This window comes from Vanellus vanellus, assembly GCF_965231255.1.
Source record: "Vanellus vanellus genome assembly, chromosome: 14".
Lineage (NCBI taxonomy): Eukaryota > Metazoa > Chordata > Aves > Charadriiformes > Charadriidae > Vanellus > Vanellus vanellus.
Genome location: NC_138919.1, coordinates 2,581,831 through 2,603,774, shown reverse-complemented (window position 1 = coordinate 2,603,774; position 21,944 = coordinate 2,581,831). Strand labels below are relative to the sequence as shown.

The following is a 21,944-nucleotide window of genomic DNA, read 5'->3' as shown; positions in this document are numbered from 1 at the left end:
ATTTCTGACTGCCAGCTCACAGTCATCACTGTACAGATACCTCCTTCACTCTGCCAGGAAAGCTATCACTTTCAATTAACAGGCTTGTTCACTTTGAACACAACAGATTTCCCAAATAAACCATCAGTATCATCAGCGACCACGTTCATTACCATGACACAAGGAGTCATCACAGGCTGATCTCTGCCTTGATGAACTTCTGTTCGCACATCTGATGTTACCTAATGACCAAATTCTGCATTAGCCATTAACTGAAGTTCAACATTAGCTATTAACCAACCAGGTGCAGCACTACTTGGTCCAGCCAGCTGAAGGAGATGTGTGCTTTGGCACTCTTAGCCCTAGGATGTTGATAAAAAGAGCTATGTTCTTCTTGTAGGAGAGGAATGATAATTTTGTAATATAATTTTGCTTACCAGAACACAGTCAATGGCAACTTTCATCATCTTCTCAGCCTCATTTATCTCCAAAGGTCTGGCAATAGATTCTGTTCTTGCTTCCTATGAAATAAAAATATACCAGTATATTTAAACACTACACAAAAGAACTAATATATGCAGAACTGAGGGTGGTCAAGCAACAATGATATGATCATCTGCATAATAAGTGGAGTAGGATTTAGTGTTTATTCATCAAGGTTCAGATGATTTAAAGAACAGGAGATGATGAAAAAGTCAGTTAAGTGAGGCTGAGATTAACACTGAGCAATTAAGGCATCTTTTCAAAACAAGGTAAGTGCTATTGTCTGAGTGCAAGTATTCTTGAATACAGATTTTTTTGGTTATTACACGTTGAGCAAGGTATGTAACGTAGCACAGAAGATTTCATCATATTTGCTACAGGACCTATGAAAACAATAGTGCAGGTGGATGAGCAAGTGTCACCAAAATTGTGGAGAAACAAGCACAATGAATCCATCTAACAACCAGGCAGCTGGGACAGTCAGCCGGCGCCTCCTATGCCCATATGAAAATCAGATGATGCAGATGTATGGGCTTCTCCAATTCTGGTAGCCATGTAGTTCAGAACCCTCATCAAAACAGTGATCCGTGTTTAGACCCCAAAGGATGAAAAAATCCCTCTTCCATCCTCGGCAGTTTTGGGGACAGATGGGCTTAGGGGAGGCATTCAGCCTGCACTTGTCTGTACAATGTCTCACAACACTGACCTGGTCATTATATGATAACATTGGATTACTTGTTTGCTACTGGGAGGACAGGAGGGAGATTTTTGCAGCTAAATGTCCTTAAAATCATCTTATGTTGGCAAACCGTTTGGTAACAGGTGGATAAAGATGGAAATAGCATCTCTGTAGAAAACATCTGACTAAGAATGTAAAAACACTTCATACACTTTGCAAGAGGCTGCACCCAGCCTATTACAAGCTGAATTCTGGCAGCAGATACAATTACTCTGTTAAGTTACCATGCCAGACACTCCAGGTTGCACAGGCAAGTACTAACAGAGGCAGCCTAACTCCCTCTCCACTGCCTGAAGTTCAGGGGGTTGCACCGTGAACCCAATCAGGGAACTTATCCAGAAAAAAAAAAAAAAAAAAAAAAAAAAAAAAAAAATCAGCTTTTTGTGCTGTGCTTATTTCTCTGCTGGATCAGTTCCCTGAACGAGCCTGACACGTGCTGCATGAAGGCTTTTTTTTTTTATTTTCTGGCAGAAGAAAAGAAGTAGAAGAAATATTATGCTGGGGATAGTGACAGGAGCTACATCTGTTAGCGGCACTGACAGCTTACTCTGCCTAAAGTGCTTGTGAACATTTCCCCGTCCACGCAGAAATACAAGCTCCAAGCAGCAGAAAGTTAATTTGGATGAAAATAAGACACAAAGAGTCTGCACAATACATATTCCTGAGTAACTCCACACATAGACACTTTTGGAGGAAGACCGGCCAAGAATAATGTAGCTCAGTAGCTATTCTGCCATCATTATGCATTTAACAAGCTCAACAAAATGCCTATTTATTTGTGAGGACTTTGCCCAAACTGAAATAACAGCCAGGATCAGCCTGGTGCAGACACTGCCCTGCCAACTGTACTCTGTTCTTCGGATGGCAACGGGGAGATCTCTGCTAGAGAGCGAACATATTTCAAACAAAATGGTTTATCACTCAGCAGGGGGAAGGAAATTATTTTCCTTCCCACTTTCAAAAGAGATAAAAAAAAACAGCAAGGACCTTAGCTTTTAATTATAAACAACTCCCTTACCAATTTCCTTGCAGTAGCCTGGTAAAACACTCACAGAACACGCACAAGTCCCTGCAGCGTGTGTTGGGTCAGGGTAACCGATGGGTCTTAGACAAATTTCTGAGGACCTCCTCTTTGAAGTTGGAATCATTTATACAAGTTTAATGTCTTTTCTTCTTCTGCCTTTCCTCGACTACTCACAGAAGTTTCACGTACAGACCACAGTCTTCACACAGGAATCCACATCATTTTCTAGACAAGGTTGAGTCATACAGTCACAAAGTCCACAAAGATCATGAAGACGTTAGGAAAAGGATTTACTTTAAAATACCAAAATTGGTCGATTTAAACATTGTTAAGCTATTAGAAAATTAAAGAAAATGAATTTAACACAACCCCTTCGACTATCCCTGACTCCTCACACGAGCAAATAAAGCACATTTTCCCTCTAGCCCAACTCACCCTCACTAGTATTTCCTACCCAATATAAAATATGCAGTAACACGACAACTGAGATTTTTAAAATCTGGCTTTACACAAAGGCTCTTCTGTTCATGCTTAAATCTGTAGATACAAATAGGCTGTGTACTTGAAGACAAAACCAACTGGCTAAATTTGTCCACATACAAGGTATTACATTGCCATCGGCTGTACTCACAATTCCCTGTGCTCAAAAAAAGTGTGTAAATGAAATGGAGCTGAAAAATATGGCCTCGTTCATTTCCTTTTAAAGTAATGTACTCTTTGCAATTAGGTGTACTAATCAGAATACACATTATAATACACAAGAGGTTTCCTTTAAATTAACCATCAAAAATCGAGTTCTCGGGAGAGATGAAAAATATAGGAAAAAAATTATCAAGGCAAGAGGAGGTAAGAAGCAGAACAATTTAGGACTATGCCTGGTAATTACAACTTGAGAAAACAAACATACGCAAAACCAGAGAGGTATTCATGAACAAGCTGATTGTTTACCACTTACCAGCGCTTCCTGTTCAAAGTGTCCAAGAGCTCCCTAGCTATAGTTTTACATGATAAATACTAATTAAAAATCAAGGAAGCGAAGTGTAAAATTATTTTTGATGAACTAAAGCTGACAATTATTAAAGAAAACACACGAAGGCACACAAGAGATACCATTTGCTGGCATTGTTTATCTTCCCTGGTTAGACTAATATTTGGTGCTGCATGGAAGGGCTGAGACTTTAATTCTTCAAGTTTTGAATCTTTGGACAAAGCCAACTGGAAGCACTAACAAATTAGTTGGCTGGTTTAGACTCGAAAACTTTGTTTTCTTTGGAAATGAAAATTTCATTACAAAGTAAGAAAGATTTCTAATCAAAGATAGCTGACTGCCCAATCAAGCAGAACAGAGCACAGCCTGACAGGACCTTCCCCACAGGACATGGAAAGTTAGCGCTGAAGCCAGCTCTGCCCAAATTGCGCCAGTTTTGGCACCAAAAGTGAAGATAAATTTCCTTAGAGCAAAACTGTCCTGCAGTCATTTCAGGAAATAACACTGATCTTACCGCCTTCGAAACTTCATCTGTCTAAAGAATTTACTCGTCTCAAATCTGCATCCCCGCTAAACGATGCTCCCCCGGGTCAAACATCAGCGAGGGAGAAAGCCAAAGCAGATCTTCAGAGCAGAACCCAAGGTTCTGTCCACAGGAATCAGATCAGCCTTCTGGAAGAGGCAACGAGCTGCTGTTCCGGCCATTTGCTGCAGGAAACACCTTTTGGCAGAGAGATTTTAGCCTGACACAGAACCACAAGTTACCATTATTCTCAAAACACTCAGTTTAGTGTTGCAGTGCAGCTTCTTTCTGTCGAAGGACAGCGAAGCAACTGGTTTATCTAGCCAAGAGTTCTACCTCACTCAGCAAAAAAGCATTCTGTAGGATACAAATACAGAGGTAGTAACCTTGGCAGCTTCACTGCCAAATACCCAGCTAAATGTAAAAAAGCTGTTTGAAATAGAAAATGCAGAAAAGCAGCACAGGACTTGCCTTTGCTGTCACTAAAGATCTATTCCACAAAACTCTGCAGCCTCGAATTTCCTGGGTGTGGAAACATGGGGATTTCTCTGGCCCTCCAGGATCATTAGGGAATACCGATCTTTTATTCAAAGTATAATAGTACCTTTTAGGGTACATACACAATCTCTGAAACACATGGTAACATGCAGGTGACTCCATCGCCTGAACAATCTGATCTCCCAGGTATGCCCCAAGTCCTGTATTATATTTGCCAGCCCCCTTCAAATGTCTTGGACACTCTCAGACATCTGAAATAAGACTGTGTGTATGTTTAGGCACCTGTATTGCACATTAAAAAAGCACAGTACAGCATTGTCATCTTCCCAAATGAAAAAAAACAACCCACCAACAACGACAAAAAGACCTGGATAAAAGCTCCTGAAATTTTGGATTCGGGCCCACTTACATGTCAAATATCAGACAAGACATATTCTATACTGACAATTAAAACTGTTGAGAAGATTATGCGAAACTCTCCAAAGGCATCAAGAATTAGCAGGAAGCACTACAGAGGGATCTGGTACATTGCCAAGTATATGGGCTCCACAGACCACATACTGGCAGGGCATCAAGATAATGGCTCCTAGCATCTTCTGACCTTAGCAGAAACTGGTAGCAGCAAACAGCACTTTCGAGGCACATTGTACCTTTCTGTTGCGTGCAAGGTGTTATAATCTGGTTCAGAATCCTTCTGTGAAGGAAAAGGTTGGGAGGTCTTCCAAGAAAGCACTTCTATGGAATCAGTCACAGCTTGGCTCGTTTAGCTTAAAGGTCAGACTCAGAATGGGAAGTATCTGTACCATCACTTGGCCTTCTACTGAAACCCAAAGAGCTTCTCAAAGCTGACTGTCCGGGCAGTAACAGGGATGCTGGCTCTCGTCTATATGTGGAGGCTCCTGCAAAAGTGAACTAAAATGCAGATTTTGAGTCCACTTGCTACTTTGCATTGTTCTGCTGAGCAAACATGCTAGCATGTAAGAGGTAATCCATTCCACTTCATCACACCCCTGGTGACACTCCTGCACACCTCCCTGGGTGCTGCAGTGGCAATGCGGAACACTGAAGCCATCCTAAATTCACATGCTCCCTTGCTGCACAGTAACGTCGCCATGCAGAAAGCCAAATGCACAAGAAGTAGGGGCCACAGGACGCTACTATCTTTACGAATGCACCCCACCACTTCCCTTGCTGAGACTTTTCCCCCCAGTAGCTTTATACTCGGTTAACAACGAGGAGCCACTACGGCAAAACCATTCTGCAAATATGCCCAGTGAAGCATTTTCACCTGGTGATGGTTTTCCACCATTGTGCGTCAAAAACTGATAAACCAGCTTCCTGCATGCTTGAGGTAAGGATAAATGGATGCACATACCTTCTGAACTGCAGGAAGGAACCAAGGCAAGTAATTAAGCGTGACCAGCACACAAGTTACTCATGATAAATGTGATGTAATGTACATATACATTGATGTACATGAGGTCTAGCAGAGGTTTCTAAACACCTTTTTTTGTGATAAGGACCAGAAATGAAAGCTTTTTTCCAACATACTGGTCTTTGCACCAAATGTTTTTTTGACCACAGGCTAAATCCTTTCTCATTTTTCAGGAGTTTGTAAGCCTGATGCATACGTGAGTTCCCTCCTCGCTGCCACTGTATGTTGCCTTCAGTCTTAGTCCAGGAAACATTTTACATCCCGTGCTCCCTGCAAATACAGGTTTTCAAACTACTGCTGTCTACGCAGGCAATAAAACTCTCCTTTTGGAGAGTTTATTATTCAGGGAGTTTACTAACACACACTGTGATCACATTTGGCCAATACAGGGAATAGATAATTAGGCATCGTTATATATGAACACAAAGGTACAGGAGGGACATTAAAAATAATCCAGACCTTCTGAAGGAATCTGATATTTCCTAAAAGCCTATTTTCCACCTCAAGAGATGAAAGCTCAAGCTAATTGAGAATTTTGCTGCTTCCAGGCTCCCATAAAGCTATGCTGCTTTCTCATATGCTCATCTCAGCAGTCCACAAAGGGAATCCAGAGAGACATCTCCCTACTCAGCAACACAGAACTCTCAATCAAAGACAGTGCCCCAAACCCCCCGGCTATCCCAATGCGTAAAAAGCGTGCCACAAGATCTGAGATGAAGAACCAACTGGAAAGCATAATTTTTCTGCAGACCAAAAAGAATCAGAAGGCCTGCCTAGCTGGATAAGAAGTAATCTGAACATATGCTTTATGACAGAAGAACCCCCCTACAAATGCTGAGGCACGAAATGGAACTTTAAACCTTTCTGACAGGCACAAAGTTACTCCCCACACACCCTTCCAGCAGGCCCACCCATCTTCTGGTTCAAGAGCTGATTCCACGGAATTACCCACAGCTTACAAACCCCTGCACGTGCTGATGTGTTCCCACATCCTCAAAACCCTCACCTTTCATTTACTTCATGTAAGGTTTCACAGCACGCGGCACTGGTAAAGCTTGGATGCTAAAGTCCACAGGATTACAGGGTGTCACTTAATGAGTCCTTAACCAGGAGGTGGCTTGTGATGTCTCTTCCAGAGTCTGGCAAGACGACAAGGAACACATCTCTTCTAGCAGAGCAAAAGCTAGGTTTGCGAGTGAATTTCCTAACATAAACAGATAGAAGTGTCTTTGGGCAGCATGGACAAGTGGGAGCTTGTTTTCTGTTTTTTAAAGGGAAGAAGAGCAGGGTCATCAAAAAGGCAAGACACCCAGTCAGGCAAAAATCTTTTCAATTTCTCCTTTTATCCCTATTCTCCCGTAACAAAATTAGAAATAGTATTTCCTTTCCTTATAGATAACATATAAGAAAACTTCAGGAAGGGTTATGCTTTTCTTAGCAAAAAAAAAAAAAAAAAAAGGCAACAAAAAACAGTATATTTATCAGCAGCACCTTTCAGACCTCAAAGATACATGGAGACATCATGCAAAGCTGCAGGCATTGTGTATGTGGCAATAACACCTAAAGAGATAGTTTAAGCTTTTAATTCACATCAAGCCTTTGGCTTCAGCAAACATTGCCATTCCCAGCAAAGCTTAACCAGCAGTAAGTGGAGTGGCTGTTGTATTCCAGCGACAGAAATACCAGGTGACTCTCTTTGGGCAGGAAAAAAAGGCATTTTAAAGAGCTAAAAATAGCCAAAACCAGCTAAAATCATTGTCCTTATATTTAAGCCAGCACATTTTCCTCTTATGTAATTAAAATTCTGACATGGCTTTGAGACACATATCTTGTGTCTTGTGAAGGAAGGTTGGGAATAATGAACAACCAAAACCTCACCAGGTATCCAGAAGACTGGTTCTGATTTAGCCCAATTAAGTGGAAGTTCTTGCAGAGTCATACAGGTTTTTGACAAATGCTGTGACATAAAAAAAGATGGTTCAAATGCAATTTTCTTCCCAGCCGAGCTAGAATGGTTTTTCAAAACAGTTTAGAATTGAGCTACAAGAATTCAGATCTTCCAACCAGTCGACAAAATCCTCAATGCACTGACATAACTGGTCCCCAAACTGCAAGGAGAAATGTGCCACCCAGCAATTTATAGCTGACGCTATGTGTCCAAGCTAAATACTAACGGGAAGTTCGCTACAAAATCATTAGTTACATTACACACATATCCACAAGTGTTATATCCACACAGCATATAACCATGGTTATGGTTACAGCAATCTAAAATATAGGGCAGTATTGATTCAAATCTATCTTACAATTGCAAGGTTCAATTTTGGCTTCAGTTTTACTCATCTTCCCACTTTGCAATAAGCCCCTTTTCTCAAAACTGGTAGGTTAGGTTTCAGTTTGAAGCAGGACAGTTCAAAAAATCTGAAGCAAAGTAGGTAATTCTCCAGAGTTCTGGCAATTTCAGGTTACAAATTTCCACTAGAAATTTTTTTTTCCTCCCTGATGGGTGGCAACTTTGTAGCCAAAGCACAGGAAATGAGAGAAATTAGTTTATCAGCCTCCCCCAGGCAGCGTCTCCTACCCAGAACTAACATTTGGCAGATGGAAAGTTTCCAACGTTACAAATAAAATAACTTTTTGTAGTTAACTTTCAAAGAGCAGTGAATAATGCAGCCATCACTCAAATCAGATCTACCTCTCTACAGAAAGAGCAGGCGGCGAGCTACAACAGTGTGAGAGGGGGCAAGCAGGGAGAAGGGCTCTTTAATCAAAAAGCTGGGAATAAATAGATCCCAGTTAAATGGCCTTAGTGGCAACTCTTTTCATTGTAACTAATACTGTCTCTGTTCCACAGCTGGATCTAAACACCTTTGGCTCTCCTGTTTAATTCAAGCGTTTCACAAAGTGAAGTCAGTAAAGACATTCTCAGTGACTTCCATTAGTTTTGCAACAAGCTTAGACTGTGAGCATACACAACAATAACGCTCACAGCAATACTCTGTACTTAGAAATTTATCCTCCATAGATTGGGAAATACTTTATCTGGCTCTTAAAAGCTTTAATCTACAAAATTACAGAAATTACTTTATTTACACAGGAGGATACAGAGGGAATAAACAGTTTGTTCAAGGTCACAGACAGAGTAAGTGCCAAGAGGAGCATTAGAAAAAAACCCAATGCGTTGCCCCTCTTCAGCACAAGCTAAGTACGTTAAAAAAAAAGATTATTTTCATCTTCCTTCAGTTTCACACGGCTTAGAGCTAATTAAGAGGTAAATAAAATGAAAACAACCTTGAGAAGGTCAGAAATGTTTATGCCTGCCACCAGCACAGAGGCAGTTTTATTCTGGAATTTTTTTGCTTCATTATCTTACCGCATCTAATAATTCCGCAAGTCTAAGCAAGGCAGCTCCTTGACAGGCTCCTGCTAATGTGCCCACAGGACCTCTGGCAGATGCAAAGTGGCAGGCACTCGGTCAGTTAGCTTCGCTGAGGCGTCATCAATAGCTGCGAATTCTTCCTTTTGGATTTTGGACGTTCAATGTATGATAACTCAGGAGCGCCCTTCCTCAACTAAGCACAACTCACCTTGAAAGTCATTACTGCTTTATTTTGTGCTAAAGAATTATTTGGATCACCTCATCACCCTTTCCTCTCTGCAAAGATTCATCTTGCCATTTTCCCCATGAACCACCGGATCCCCATGGATCACCGGCTGTTACAGGCTACAGAGGACCACTGATTTTTCTAACATCTTTTGGCCACTGACAAGACTGCAGACGATAGCTGTGTAGGTCCAGGGGCAGCCACCCGATATGAAACCCAAAATGAACGTCTAGTGAAGTGGTGCTGCATTTCACCGGAACACTGACATTAATTCTATCACTGCTTTTCTTGATCATGGGCCTGACAGGCTCAATCACAGCATTGGTATTTTTGACTTCTACTTCTTTTAATCACCTTAAGCATTTAGCATAGTGTACGAAGAGAGAGAAAGAAATCCAAACAAAATCTCCCATCCCCACCTCAAATCCAAATCAACCTCCACTTTCCCCATCAAAAAAAAAGTCAGAAAAGAGATTAAAGAAAATGAGAACTCAAAGTGACTAGTTACTCTTCCAAAGCTAGTTGTAAATATTCTGAAAATTACGGCTACATAGTAATCCAACACAGAGAAAGTTCCCCTGGCAGTAAAGGACACAATGAAGATGAAGACATACATCTCCACACACAGAATTTACTTTTCAGTAAAGTAAATTCAGTAAAGCTTTCAGAAAGCTTCAGTAAAGCTTTCAGCTGGGCATCTCACTGTATTGTAGCAAAATCCATTCATCAGCTCCTCTACAGTGCTGACATCTATCAAGATTACAATGATTTTACACACGAAGAACCAATTACAGAGTGTTAGGAACCAGCATACTCAAACCCAGACTCTACAAATTCCAACTTTGCAATTTCTACACTCCAAGACTTGGACCAGTAAGACTGGAAACTGCAAACAATCTTGCAAATGTAAGCATTAAATGTGTTTTAAAAGAAAAATTCTGCATCTCCACCATTGCACTGTCATGGGACACCAACAACCTACACTGTGCTCACCCACGGCTGGTCTAGAAACAACACAGCTTCATTGGAAACCACCAATTAACTCCAGAGACCCTCTGGTCAAGTAAGGCTTTTCAACCCTGTCCCCTTTAGTGCCGAATTGCTCCCCAAAGTTCACTGGGCCAAGCTCCGGTTTCACAGTTACCTGCACATGCAGCATCTGTACTTTGTCCCCTCCACAACCCACCATGTGAGTTGGGATCCGCTGGCAGCGGGAAAGGGAATCTCTTTGCCTACCTGCAGGGCTGGAACCAAAGGCTTCTCTTCACATTTAAGCTTTCTGCTGCCTTAGGATTGTTAATCGGGAAATGCCTTCCTCTTCTTTTTCAAACATTAAATCCGAGTTCTTTTTTAAACCAAAAATGCCATTTGTGATTTTCATTTGATGAGAAAAGTATAGCTTTTGGTTGTTTTTTTTTTCCCCGCAAGAATCTTAACTAACAGCATCATAATGTGAATTCAGCAAATGAAAACCTGTAGGTTTTGTTTCTTCTCCTATTCTTAAATTAAAGGGTTTTTTACATTATAGATTAACTTTGAAAGTAGTTTACATATAAATAAGAACTATATATTCAGTCAGGAAATAATGTATTTATGAAGGCGTCAGAAAGGCACAGTACCACATTTCCAAGAAAATGAATACAGACTCAAACTCTTCCCAATAAACGCACACATGCATTTACATCACTATGTATCTACACTACATCTAACAGAACCATTCCACTAATAAACTCTTCCCTGGCTGACATTTGTTTTCATTCAGAAAGCAATTTATTAGAAAAAAGCGTTCCATGACTTGAAACAATAAAATTTGTCTGGCGTATAAGGCTTTTCTACACAGTTTCTATGTAAATTATGTGCAGAAAGAACTCCAATACAGTAAGTAAAGGTTGTGACACAAATTAGAGCCAACATTTTTACAGGAAATAATGAGCTTTACTTCACTTTTCCTAGTGATCTTTCCCTGAAAGCTGCTCAGGCTATAAGAACGGACCTAGTCAACCCATTAGTGCCAAATGGTGGCATTTCTTTTACTGGAAAACGAAAGACAGAAACAAGATATATCATCAGTTTGTCTAAGCCTAGGTAGCAAGATTCTTCATTTAAATATTTGGAAATGGATGGACTGGGAGGGGGGTGGGGGGGGTGGGGGGGAAAGAGGTTCAGGGAACATTAAACTACCATGTTTTCAAATTCATTAAAACAATATCACAGCTGTCGATGCATTTTATATACTCAACAGGTTTCAGGATATAAAGTGTAATGAAAAAATAAACCATACTGCTCTCCTACCGCCCTTTAATAGCACAATCCCTCTGCCCGTGCAATTAATTATGTCCATTACTTAGCCATGCAACATCAAAAGAAAATAAGCAATGGAAATCAATAATCTTCACATTAAAAAATAATAAAAGTAACCTTAGATTAATGGCAACTCATTTGATATCTACAGACAAAGCTCTAATTCCTTACCCAACGCCAGAATTAACTGCACTTCTACTTCTGCCTACCTGATTATAGCTGGGAATGGCAGAGGATGCCATCCCTGTCATCTCCTGAGCACCTCACTAAGTCTGTGAGGGATCCAGGGAAGATGGTATGAAATGAAGAAGGGCTGCCCCTCAACACCGGCTACTTAGAAAGAACTGCAGCTCCACTGCCTTCTGTGGACATTTTCAGACCTAATAGCGACGGAAGAAAACAGCAGCATTTGGCTCTAAGCCTCTCATTTGATGAGCAAATTTCATACTTCAAGTGAAAGGCGGAGTTGGGTGCTTATAATTAAAAAAGGAAATCTTGACAAATTCCACTGAACAACTGGTTACTGCAACCTCCTGGCTTCTACCCTGAAACCTCTTTGCTTTGCTACAGGCTCAAGTCTCAAACCTGTCACACGCTTATGTACCAAACTTGGCATTTAACACACAAGCCAAAAATGGGTTCTTCAGCTTTAACAAATCACTGAAGAAGGCTGGAACCAGTCACAAATCATAAGGAACAGAGCATGAAAGTCTCTTTTGCTGCTCTCTGGAGGTTCTCACTGTGCTGTCATAGTGTCACCTTGTGCTTTTAGGATATAAACTCAGCCAATGAGACAGAAGCAAAGGTCATCTTTCTTAAGACAAGATTTCTTAAAGACAACAAGTTCAACCTGTCAAACTTTTTTGCAAACTATAAACTGTGTACCTGCGCATAGGATTCATTAGTCCCACCTTGTGCCATTATGCCACGAGAAACATGTGCTCACTACTGTATATAAGGAATACCGTCCTTTTAGAAATTGCACCTTTAAATAGTCTTCCACTGAAGATTTCTTAATGGACCCAATGAGAAGTGGCTGCACTGCAGCACTTACTCATCTCTTGATTTTTCATTTCATGCTTTCAGCACTCTGCAGTTGTGCGAGTCCCTTTTCCAGGGCCCAGTTCTAAAGTCAGTCTGACTCCTAAAAGCCTCGATTTAAAGTGATTAAACAACGCCCAATTTCAAACCAATGCTTGAGTACTTTTTAAAAATGTTGCCTTATACTGACCTATACTTGACTTTTTAGCAGAGTTCTTAGAGATGCTGTATTTAGAAAAAAAGAGTTTAATGCTCAGAGCAAAAACATTTACACATTAAGCAGTATTCACATGAAAATTATTTCAAAGCTAAGAAATTAAGCAAAGAATGCAAGATGAAAAGTGATTGATTAATGGGTTTGTGACAATCGTGTATGTTGAATTAAGCTGGCTTATCGCTTCTCTCTCCCTTTTAAAATATTAATGCCTTTCACACTGCTGCATACCACGCCAACATAGCTAGCAGAAAAGGCAATGTTCCCCAGATAATCTTCCCTGTATATCATCTACCCTTTGAAACACTTATACTCCATCAAACAAAGATCTGGGAGCATTAATTGTCAAGGCACACAGTCTACTGCTCTTACAGGCTGCGCTTCCTACAGCTCAGGTAATGCAAACCTGAAGATTACCAATAACGGTACTAGGACATTCAGGGTTTCCCTTCTTTAAACGTCTATTTTCAGAAAACGAATTACCTCCAGCATGGCAGATAAATGCATTTAAGAAAATAATTGAAAGACTTTTATTGGCAGTGTTTCAGGACACATCCACGACTTCATGCAAGAGCTTGTGATCTTACAACTAAGCTAAAGACTGTGCGCTCTGCAGGCTTGCGAGGCCTTCAATTACTGTAACAGAAATAATGAGCCTTGCACTTGGAAAACTAAGGGCATTAATCATTTATCTTTCAGAATACATCTACCCCCACCACTAAAACGTATACATATAAAGTTAGTATTTCCAAACAGTTCTACAGAGAGTACTTCAGCTTCCTGCTGAAGAGAAAATGCCAAACTGTTCTCTCAGGCTTACTGCAATTCAAGTATTGATATGAGCGGGCAGGAAAGGCAAACTTTCAGACCCATTCCTTCAACTCAGAGAACATTCATTTTAGATGCAGTCATTACGGCAAACTACTGATACTTTTCCACCCTTTTCCTTGGCAGCAGCCAGTGAACACAAGTTCCTATACACCCTCCAGGACATACTTACTCTCAGTTCAACTTCTTTGCCAAGTAAGTCATACAGACTCGCTCCTTTGGAGGTGATTTCGGAAGCAAGCTGTCTAGCTGCCTTCAAGTCAGCAATCTGGAACCACAGAAACAGCACTGAATAGCAAAAAAAAGAATCCCCAATATCACCAAGAAAATCCACAACAGGTTTTTCCCATTTCGATGTTAAAATTGCATAGGAAATCAGCACAGTGGCCAAAACTCTGCTATAGTATTGAAGAAGTTGTCCACTGGAATCAGAGTGAGCCGGTCTCTTGGCTTTAAATTGGTCTATATGAGGCACCATTCAGACATAGGCTTCTGGGTGAAAGCTCAGCCACTTTATGCCAACAAAAAAACCTCCTCAAAACTGCGACTTGGCCAGTTGTTGGTTTGTGTGCTGCCCAGAGCAACGGAACACATCTTTTTCACATGCAAAAAAAAAAAGTATATATACCAAAAGGAACGCGACTAGCACATTGCACAGGTAATAAATGTTGATCATCTGCAAGTATTTTTTTATTATTTCTTCAGGTGCCTTCTTCAGACAGACACACCAGACTTACACAGAAGAAAAATCACCTGTGGTTCTGCCAGTTTTTCAAGAATAGTAGTATTATTGGCTAACAAGCAGGCACGACATAGTATATTATTGCTATACTATATATATGTGCCAAATGCACATAACCAAAGACTACAGAATACAATATAGAGGAGATGCTAAAACTAACAAGAAGTAACAAGAATTCCCCCTATTTAACAAAGTGTTGTTGTGTTGTTTTTGTTTTTTTTTAATATCTAGAGATGGCATTCATTATAAGGGCTTGAACAGCTTTGACGTCTGTTAGGCTAACACAAAGATTTCCCTTTCCTTCAATGCAAACGGGCTCAAGAAACCTCTTTCAGTCAGTATTTTGCAGTCTCCTCCTGTTGCAGCAAGATTAGTAGAGAGGAAATAGTCTTTATTCCGGCCTACTCCAATATTTCTATGATTTCAACAGCAGTCCACACCAAAGATAACCAAGTTTGTGCCAAGTTTGTAAGATTAAAACAAATCATAGCATATAGCCTCAGCTACAGAAAGCATGAGTTAAAACCATACCCACTCCCTCGTGAAAACATTCTCTACTTAAGTTTCAGATAGAAAATGGATTTGTTTTTCATAAAGTAACACAAAACCCCTGCCAAGTATACATTTTCCTTACTTTTGAGCCAAGATCAAACTTGAACTTGCTGCTGTCCTCCTCGCTCAGGTCTGCGCGTTCCACTCCCTTGGTATTCATAGCACCATAAAGCACAGAGGTGATCTTTAGCAGTTCCTTCACTGCGTAGCCATCTGCTTGGTAAAGCTTCTTAGTGTTGAGCTTTATGTGAGCTTTGGTAGCCTTTGGGAAGAAAGAATTAATTCATCGTGTCACAAAGAACAAAATCCTCATTCACCTCTTCACACTTAACTCGAAAGCTCTTTTTGGGGTCACTACGCTCTGCTTTACAGAAATAAATCTTCCTCTTTGAAAACACAAGTTTGTCTCACCGTATTACTGATGTTTCTAGAATAAATTTTTCTGAAACGTGTGCACTTTCTGCATGTCAGAACATTTGCAGATAATTGCCAGAATGAAAAAATTCAAACTATCCATTAATTCTTCCCTGCATGATGATCAGCGAAAACCCCATGCACCACTTAAATTTAATTTGAATTTAAGTGGAATGTAAGTGCTGCCCAGGTCTTGTGATGATGCTGCAGAGAGGTAAATTTCACCCTTAATGAGTTACAAGAATAAGATCAATTATCCTAATTTAACTGTCTTCTCTTCCAGCAGTACCTTCAGAATATTTTATTGTTTCTCTCAAATTTTTCCCTGCTACAATATTAGTGATTTTATTCCCTTGTCTTCCATCTCTGAAAAGTACAGGCAGACCAGTAAGGAAAAAAAACCCATTAAAAATTATAATATTATCTTTTTATACTTCAAAATAATAAAGGGGGAAAGAAGAGGAAAATAGAAATGATAAATCTGTCACAGAAAGGACATAAACGTTGTTCTTGAAACTCCTGACAAGATTTAGATCCTAAACAAATAGCCACAAGGAGCCAACACCAAACTTCAGGTAAAACTTGGAGACAGTCTTCCTGGCGGCACAACTAAACAAGCAAGCAAATAAAAACTGATCACCACTTACAAATACAAAAATGAAGCATCCAAATGACTTAACATCTTCTTTTCAGTATCTTTTTCTGCTGAAATGGTTACGCTTTGGGAATACCATGTGGCAGAAAGAATCTATCCACGATTCACTCGTGGGATTACACAGCTTTGGTATTATGATGTCACCATAAGAAATTCACACCCTGCAGGGCTCTGACAGTGCAAGACCTTCAACCTGGGGTAAAAGACTCAAACATTAAAATAGTCAGTACAAGTTTTGCCCACTCTGCACTGAGCTTCACTCAATAACCGACTGCAGCAAAACTTCCTGTGAAACTAAAGAGAGAAAGGACCGCATCTCAAGCCACAGATTTAGCTCCCAACTTTTTAAAGAACAAAGGAAACAAAGCCAATAGTTGTTGGTCCACAATTCTTTGGACACATCTCATCAAACTTTGTGACTTTACAACCAGATTTCCATTTCCAAGAAGTGTTTACCTCTTGCCTCTCTCATCCCAAAGTCTCAACCCAGCAGTGGAAACTGACTCTACATCTTCTTACTGTACACAAGAACTCATCTGAAAAGTGAAGCCAAAACTTCCAGAAGGGGTTACTGATGTTGTATACCCTCAGCTGGGGGAATACAAGACTTATGGTACAAAAATCCCAAATTGCTTTTGAAAATTTTGACCAGCATGACCTCAAATGAGCCAATACACAAAGTGGACAGCCAGATAAGTTCTCCTTCCTCCCCTTTCAGTAGAAGGAATCTAACAAACAAATCATAGAAATAGTAGGTATTAAATTTTAAGAGAAGCAGGTCATTAAATTGACAGAATCTGTTAAACATCCCCTACATAAAGACGACTAATGCACCACATCATAGACGATGTTGTTAAAGACAGGAATTCCAATTTCAGTTCCATCAACCCCAAGAGAGAAAAATCAATGTCTACTAAAGGGAAAAAAACGATGTTTTTTCACTCAAAGACTAGTTAAAAAAACAGGAAAAAATACACAGACGAGTACATTTTTTGGATTGGCATAGTGGCACTGCTTACTCAAGAATGTAACTTCATGTTTGGAAAGCTTGAGGCAGCCACCAATTTTATAACAACTCTAACTAGATTTAAAGGATCATTAAAAGCCACCTCCATCTATTCTGAAGATCAGATTATTACCATGCAATATAAAAGAGAAATAGAAATATACTGCAAGAATGGCATCAACAGCCAGAAAGTTTGCTTTACTTTAAAATCTGCTTTTTTATTATCCCAGAGCCAAATTTTGACAGTCTGATGCAAATGCATCAACAGCCCAGGGAAGAACCAGAACTCCCAGCTGAGTGCTCCAGCCATTCAGTTGGAGTCATGGTCCTTAGCCTGTCTCGCCCAAAAACTTTGCATTCTTTCCTGTACAAGGCCATGTTCACAATAAGAATGAGGATTGTTCTCATCTCCCTGTCTTGTTTAATACTTAGGATACTCTCCTGGGTACTCTGTGGGTCTAAATCTCCACAGGCTGAAATCGGAATTGAACACATGATACTTCCCAGAAAGCACTCAGGAAGATTATTAGCAGAGGTTGCATCAACTTTTTAAAAACCAAATATGTCTGCCTTTTGCAAAAATTTTGGTACCTTGCTTTGCTAAGTATGTTTTCATGAATGCATTGCTATGAGACTAAACTCATCAGCAGCTTTTTATTGCACTCCATGTCAAATCTGGATCCAAGTGGGCTCAAGTAAGAGTCAGGTATTGAGCCACGCAGACTAGGACAGTTCTAGGTGGACAAATGATTAAAAAAAACACATAAAACAACCCCGCAGACACTTCAGGAATTTTTGGGTCCAGAAAGGACACATTTGGCAAGTTCTCAAACTACCAGTAACACAGAGCAATAGATAATTCGCGTAAAAAAATAACACATATTTACTCCTTGTTCAGTAAAGGACAGCAATACTCTAGTTACATTTCATGATGATTAATCTGCCTTGATATTCTCTTCTGAGACAAATCCGTCTCCATCAAATCTCACATCTGGCTAAGGATGCATAAAGCTATTAGCTACTGGAGAAGATCACTGTGGATTCCATGGACAGTGAATTATTAAGGAAATGTCTACAAGTTTTTTTCATTTTGAAATTGCTGAAAAACCTACAATAATCCCTATATTATTTTGGAATATTAACTGAGACTAAGTACAGGATGATTAAAGAAATTTCCATTCATTTCATTTTCTGAATCATATTATGTAATACTTCAAAACCCTTGGGATTTCTTACATGAAAACAGCTATTAAAAGGAAAATGTAGGCATAACATTATTTCTGCTTCCATACTTATCCTTTTAAAACACGCTTGATTTGGAGGGAGGAAATCCCTCCAAACAAAATAAATCTGTTCATTACACCTTATGATGCTCCAGGACTCAAAAGTGCATTCTGGTACGTACAGAAGTGTATCATCATAGTAAAATTAAGAAAGTTTATGGTGGACATCATCACAAATCAGAAAGGAAAAGCTGGCTTGGTTAGAATGTCATTTTAATATACTTTTAAAAGTACTATAAGAAATTAATCTTTGGCATTAGCATAGAGACTTCCCATTGCTTCCAGACCCACCTGCAGCCCCATTAAGTTCTTTCCAGCTGATTAAGAGTGCTACGTAAGTGTGCCTTAACAGCAAAGGCTCATGCTGCATCAAAAGAACAGGACAATGTTATTTTATTCCGTGAGGCTAAAAAAGTTGATGGCCCAGTTCATGTATGCTCACACATAACGCAATAAAAGATTTGATCTGAGAAAAGTATGGTTTGATCTAGTAAGTGAGAAGGCTCATACAACAGAATACTGACGTATGATTCTGTATCATACTGAAAACATCAGAAGTTATGACTATTCAAGCATACAGAAGAATCACGCATCCTGATTCTGGCCTGTTCAAGTTTATAACAGCACAAGACGTACCATACAGCACAATAATACAATACATACTCAGCCACCCATTGCAAGGAAATTGTAAGGGGTTGAGAGAGAAAGCATTTAAGCTAATACAGAACTAATTGCAGTGTGCTTAAGCACAACTCCTCAGGCAGACTTACCATGAACTGAGCCACTGCTTTAATGAAGAAAACCCGGTCCTGTTCCGTCTCCACATCAGGAGGAATATCAGTCTGAGGTTCATACCTGTGGAAAGAAGCATGCGTAGGTTCTGATGAGAAATACATGTGCAATGTTAACCAGAGCGGTTCATTTGTGGGGCAAAAATCAAAGAAAACAAGCATGTACAGGACTGGAAAATAAATCTTTAGCTCCTGCTGAAGACTGGGGTATCCAGACCCCGGAATGCATACAACGAGTTTGTATACAAACTACAAAAGCTGTAAAACCTGAGACACTCCTCTAGACGGAATTGTTACTGTGGGGTCCTGAATACAACTTTTCAGTCAGTTTTGCAAAGGAGCAAAATTTAGCTGGCTCGACCAAGTCTGTGAAATACTTATTTCCAGAAGTAATTTACTACTTAAATCACAAGCTGCTTATATAAATCAAAGTAAACTTAATCACATGTGGCTTCACAATTTACAACACAAAGCATATCACTATGTTAACATTCCCATCCTTTCCAGAGGTGTATTAAATTGACTTGTATTGGTTTACTATTGTTGGTAATAACAAAACCAGCCACCTCGTCCTTTAAAACCTTATGAGCCCTTTCCACTCTCTCAAAACACACAAGAGAAGTTCACATGGGCAGACATCACTTCAAACATGTCACTTTCAAAGCAAACAAAACTTACAAAAAAGCAAACTGAAAGATAGTGAAATGCTTTTAAAAAAACACTAGTGAAATGCAGAAACTTCTAGAAGCCACCAACCTACAGCAACCAGGGAAGAAAAAAGTAAATTCCCAGAATCTTCTACAAGGCTTTGAGATTTTCAACATTCAGACAAGCAAAAAAGCATCTTCGCTTTCAAATCACAGCTGAAGTTAAGAGCAAGGCAAGTGCAAAGTAGCCTCTCTGCTTTAAAGTGTATTTAAAAGGCTTCTAGAAGCTGGGAAAGCTGCCTGTATCAAGCGTAAATCTGACCCGTACAAGAAAAGGATGCCAGTGTTCGGTTGCTATTTGCTCTGAAAGCGAAGCACTTCACTATTAGGCATAGGGCTCCCAGTACTCTTATAACACAGAAGCTTAAGCTTTTAGAAGTGTTCAGGTTCATAAGACAAGTGTATTTTTAAAACAGTATTTTTGCCTTCTTTCAATTGCTCTGTTATTTTACTGTTACATACTGGGGGGGGGAGACTGATTTTTATTTTTACACAAGTTTAAAACAACCAGTAATTTAGACCCTCAATGTAACAGTAGTATTTTAAAGAATATTTAGGTAACGATCCAAATAATTTTGAATGGTTGTAAGTATTTCCCTATTTTATTACAATTGCAACAGGATTCAGCAAATGTCTAACAGCTTGTTAATTAAACTTAATGGATACTAATTATTAATCCAGGCCAAAAAATAGCAATCAGGCAAATGGGTCACTGTCATATTTTCAATTGTAATATCCAACCTAATGAGTAGCTTAAAAAACTTTTTTTTTTTTTTTATGTTTTCATTTACTTGGGAGAAAGAAGGTTATGTATCATTTGATTAGCACCTCAAATTTCATAAATGTTTACCAAAGTCTGTCAATGTAGGTGGGTATAAAACTACAACTGGATAGTAGCAGATTAGTACTGTGTCATTTTATGTTTTTTTAAACACAGCACGGATGCTGGACAATACCAGGCTGAACCAATAACAATTGTAGCAACAGGGTAAGAACAAGACCTCAAGATACAGTTAGTATCTTGAGAAGTTTTCACCATATATCACCCTGTTTGGGGTACAAGGTCAGATATAGGCAGGATAGTAACAGAGTTTGTAGATTATGTGAAAGAGATATGGCCACCTTCGAATAAGTATGTCCACCTTCAGGATCCAATCTCTGCCAGGACTGAGTCATTGTATTTTCTACTTCGCTTATTAAAACATCATCTTTTTTTTTTTTTTTGGTTGTATAGTTAAACGAAAAACCTGCAAACTTTACCACATTTTCTATCTGATATTTAGAAGAGTAGATCTCAAAAAATGACTAATTAGCATTATGTTCCTCTTTAAACTTCTCAACACCTTTTCATACCAAAACATCAGCTGCAAGCGTACATACCGCATCCCAGCAGCGGCCCCAACATTTGTTTGCCTAATCACCAACCTTTTCACGAGCCAGAGAAGCACTTCGGAAACAAGCATGAAGTTTGGGGTATGGAAATTCTCCATGGATATGAGTCGGGGATACCCCAGTGCTCTCATCATCTCCGTAAAATCTGAAAAACAAGGAAGAGCAGAGATTTCTTCTTACATATCCAACACCGACCTTACCGAGAGCCCCGGTTCTGACACTGTGGTGCCCATTTACCACCAGATGTGCCCTGTTCAATAAAGGTCTGACCGGATTACCTGAAAAAAATTACATGATTTCACCAGAAGACATGCCTGAGTAAAAAGGCGACTTTTTAAATAGAGACTCACAATATTAAAACCGCTTCTCTCCGCAAAGCACACCATTTAAATGAAATTAACTATGGACTGTGGTGATCACCGCTACAAAGGCTGTGCTATTCCCCTCCCCCTCCACCGGCGTTTATTACACCTTGGTAACGTGCAATTGCCCTGATTTAAAGAAAGTAAAGTCTTAATAACATTCTGTAGCGCTCGCCCGAGTCACCAGTGAGGCCCAAAGCGCCCCCTCAGCCCTGAGAAGCGGGACCCGCCCGGCTGCTGAAGCGCCGGGGCCGACCCGAAGGCCTCAACAAGCCGCGGCAGGGGCCGCAACCGGGGGCTGCCTCGTCTCGTCCCGTCCCGTCCCGTCCCGTCCCCCCGTCCCTCGGCCAGGCTGCTCACTCCTGAGGTCGCGGAACGACAT

General features: G+C 40.0%; 1 protein-coding gene across 1 annotated transcript in view; it reads right to left on the bottom strand.

The window, feature by feature from the left end:
• Positions 1–21,444, bottom strand: part of CLUAP1 (clusterin associated protein 1) — a 70,005-nt gene extending 48,561 nt beyond the window's left edge. Inside the window, exons 1-5 of the mRNA XM_082490463.1 lie at positions 21,234–21,444; positions 19,081–19,165; positions 15,035–15,214; positions 13,831–13,926; positions 417–500 (exon numbers count right to left, since the gene is read on the bottom strand). Coding sequence (XP_082346589.1) covers positions 417–500; positions 13,831–13,926; positions 15,035–15,214; positions 19,081–19,165; positions 21,234–21,334 — 546 coding nt within the window. The 5' untranslated portion in view covers positions 21,335–21,444. The remainder of the gene's footprint in view (positions 1–416; positions 501–13,830; positions 13,927–15,034; positions 15,215–19,080; positions 19,166–21,233) is intronic.
• Between the last annotated feature and the right edge of the window lie 500 nt (positions 21,445–21,944).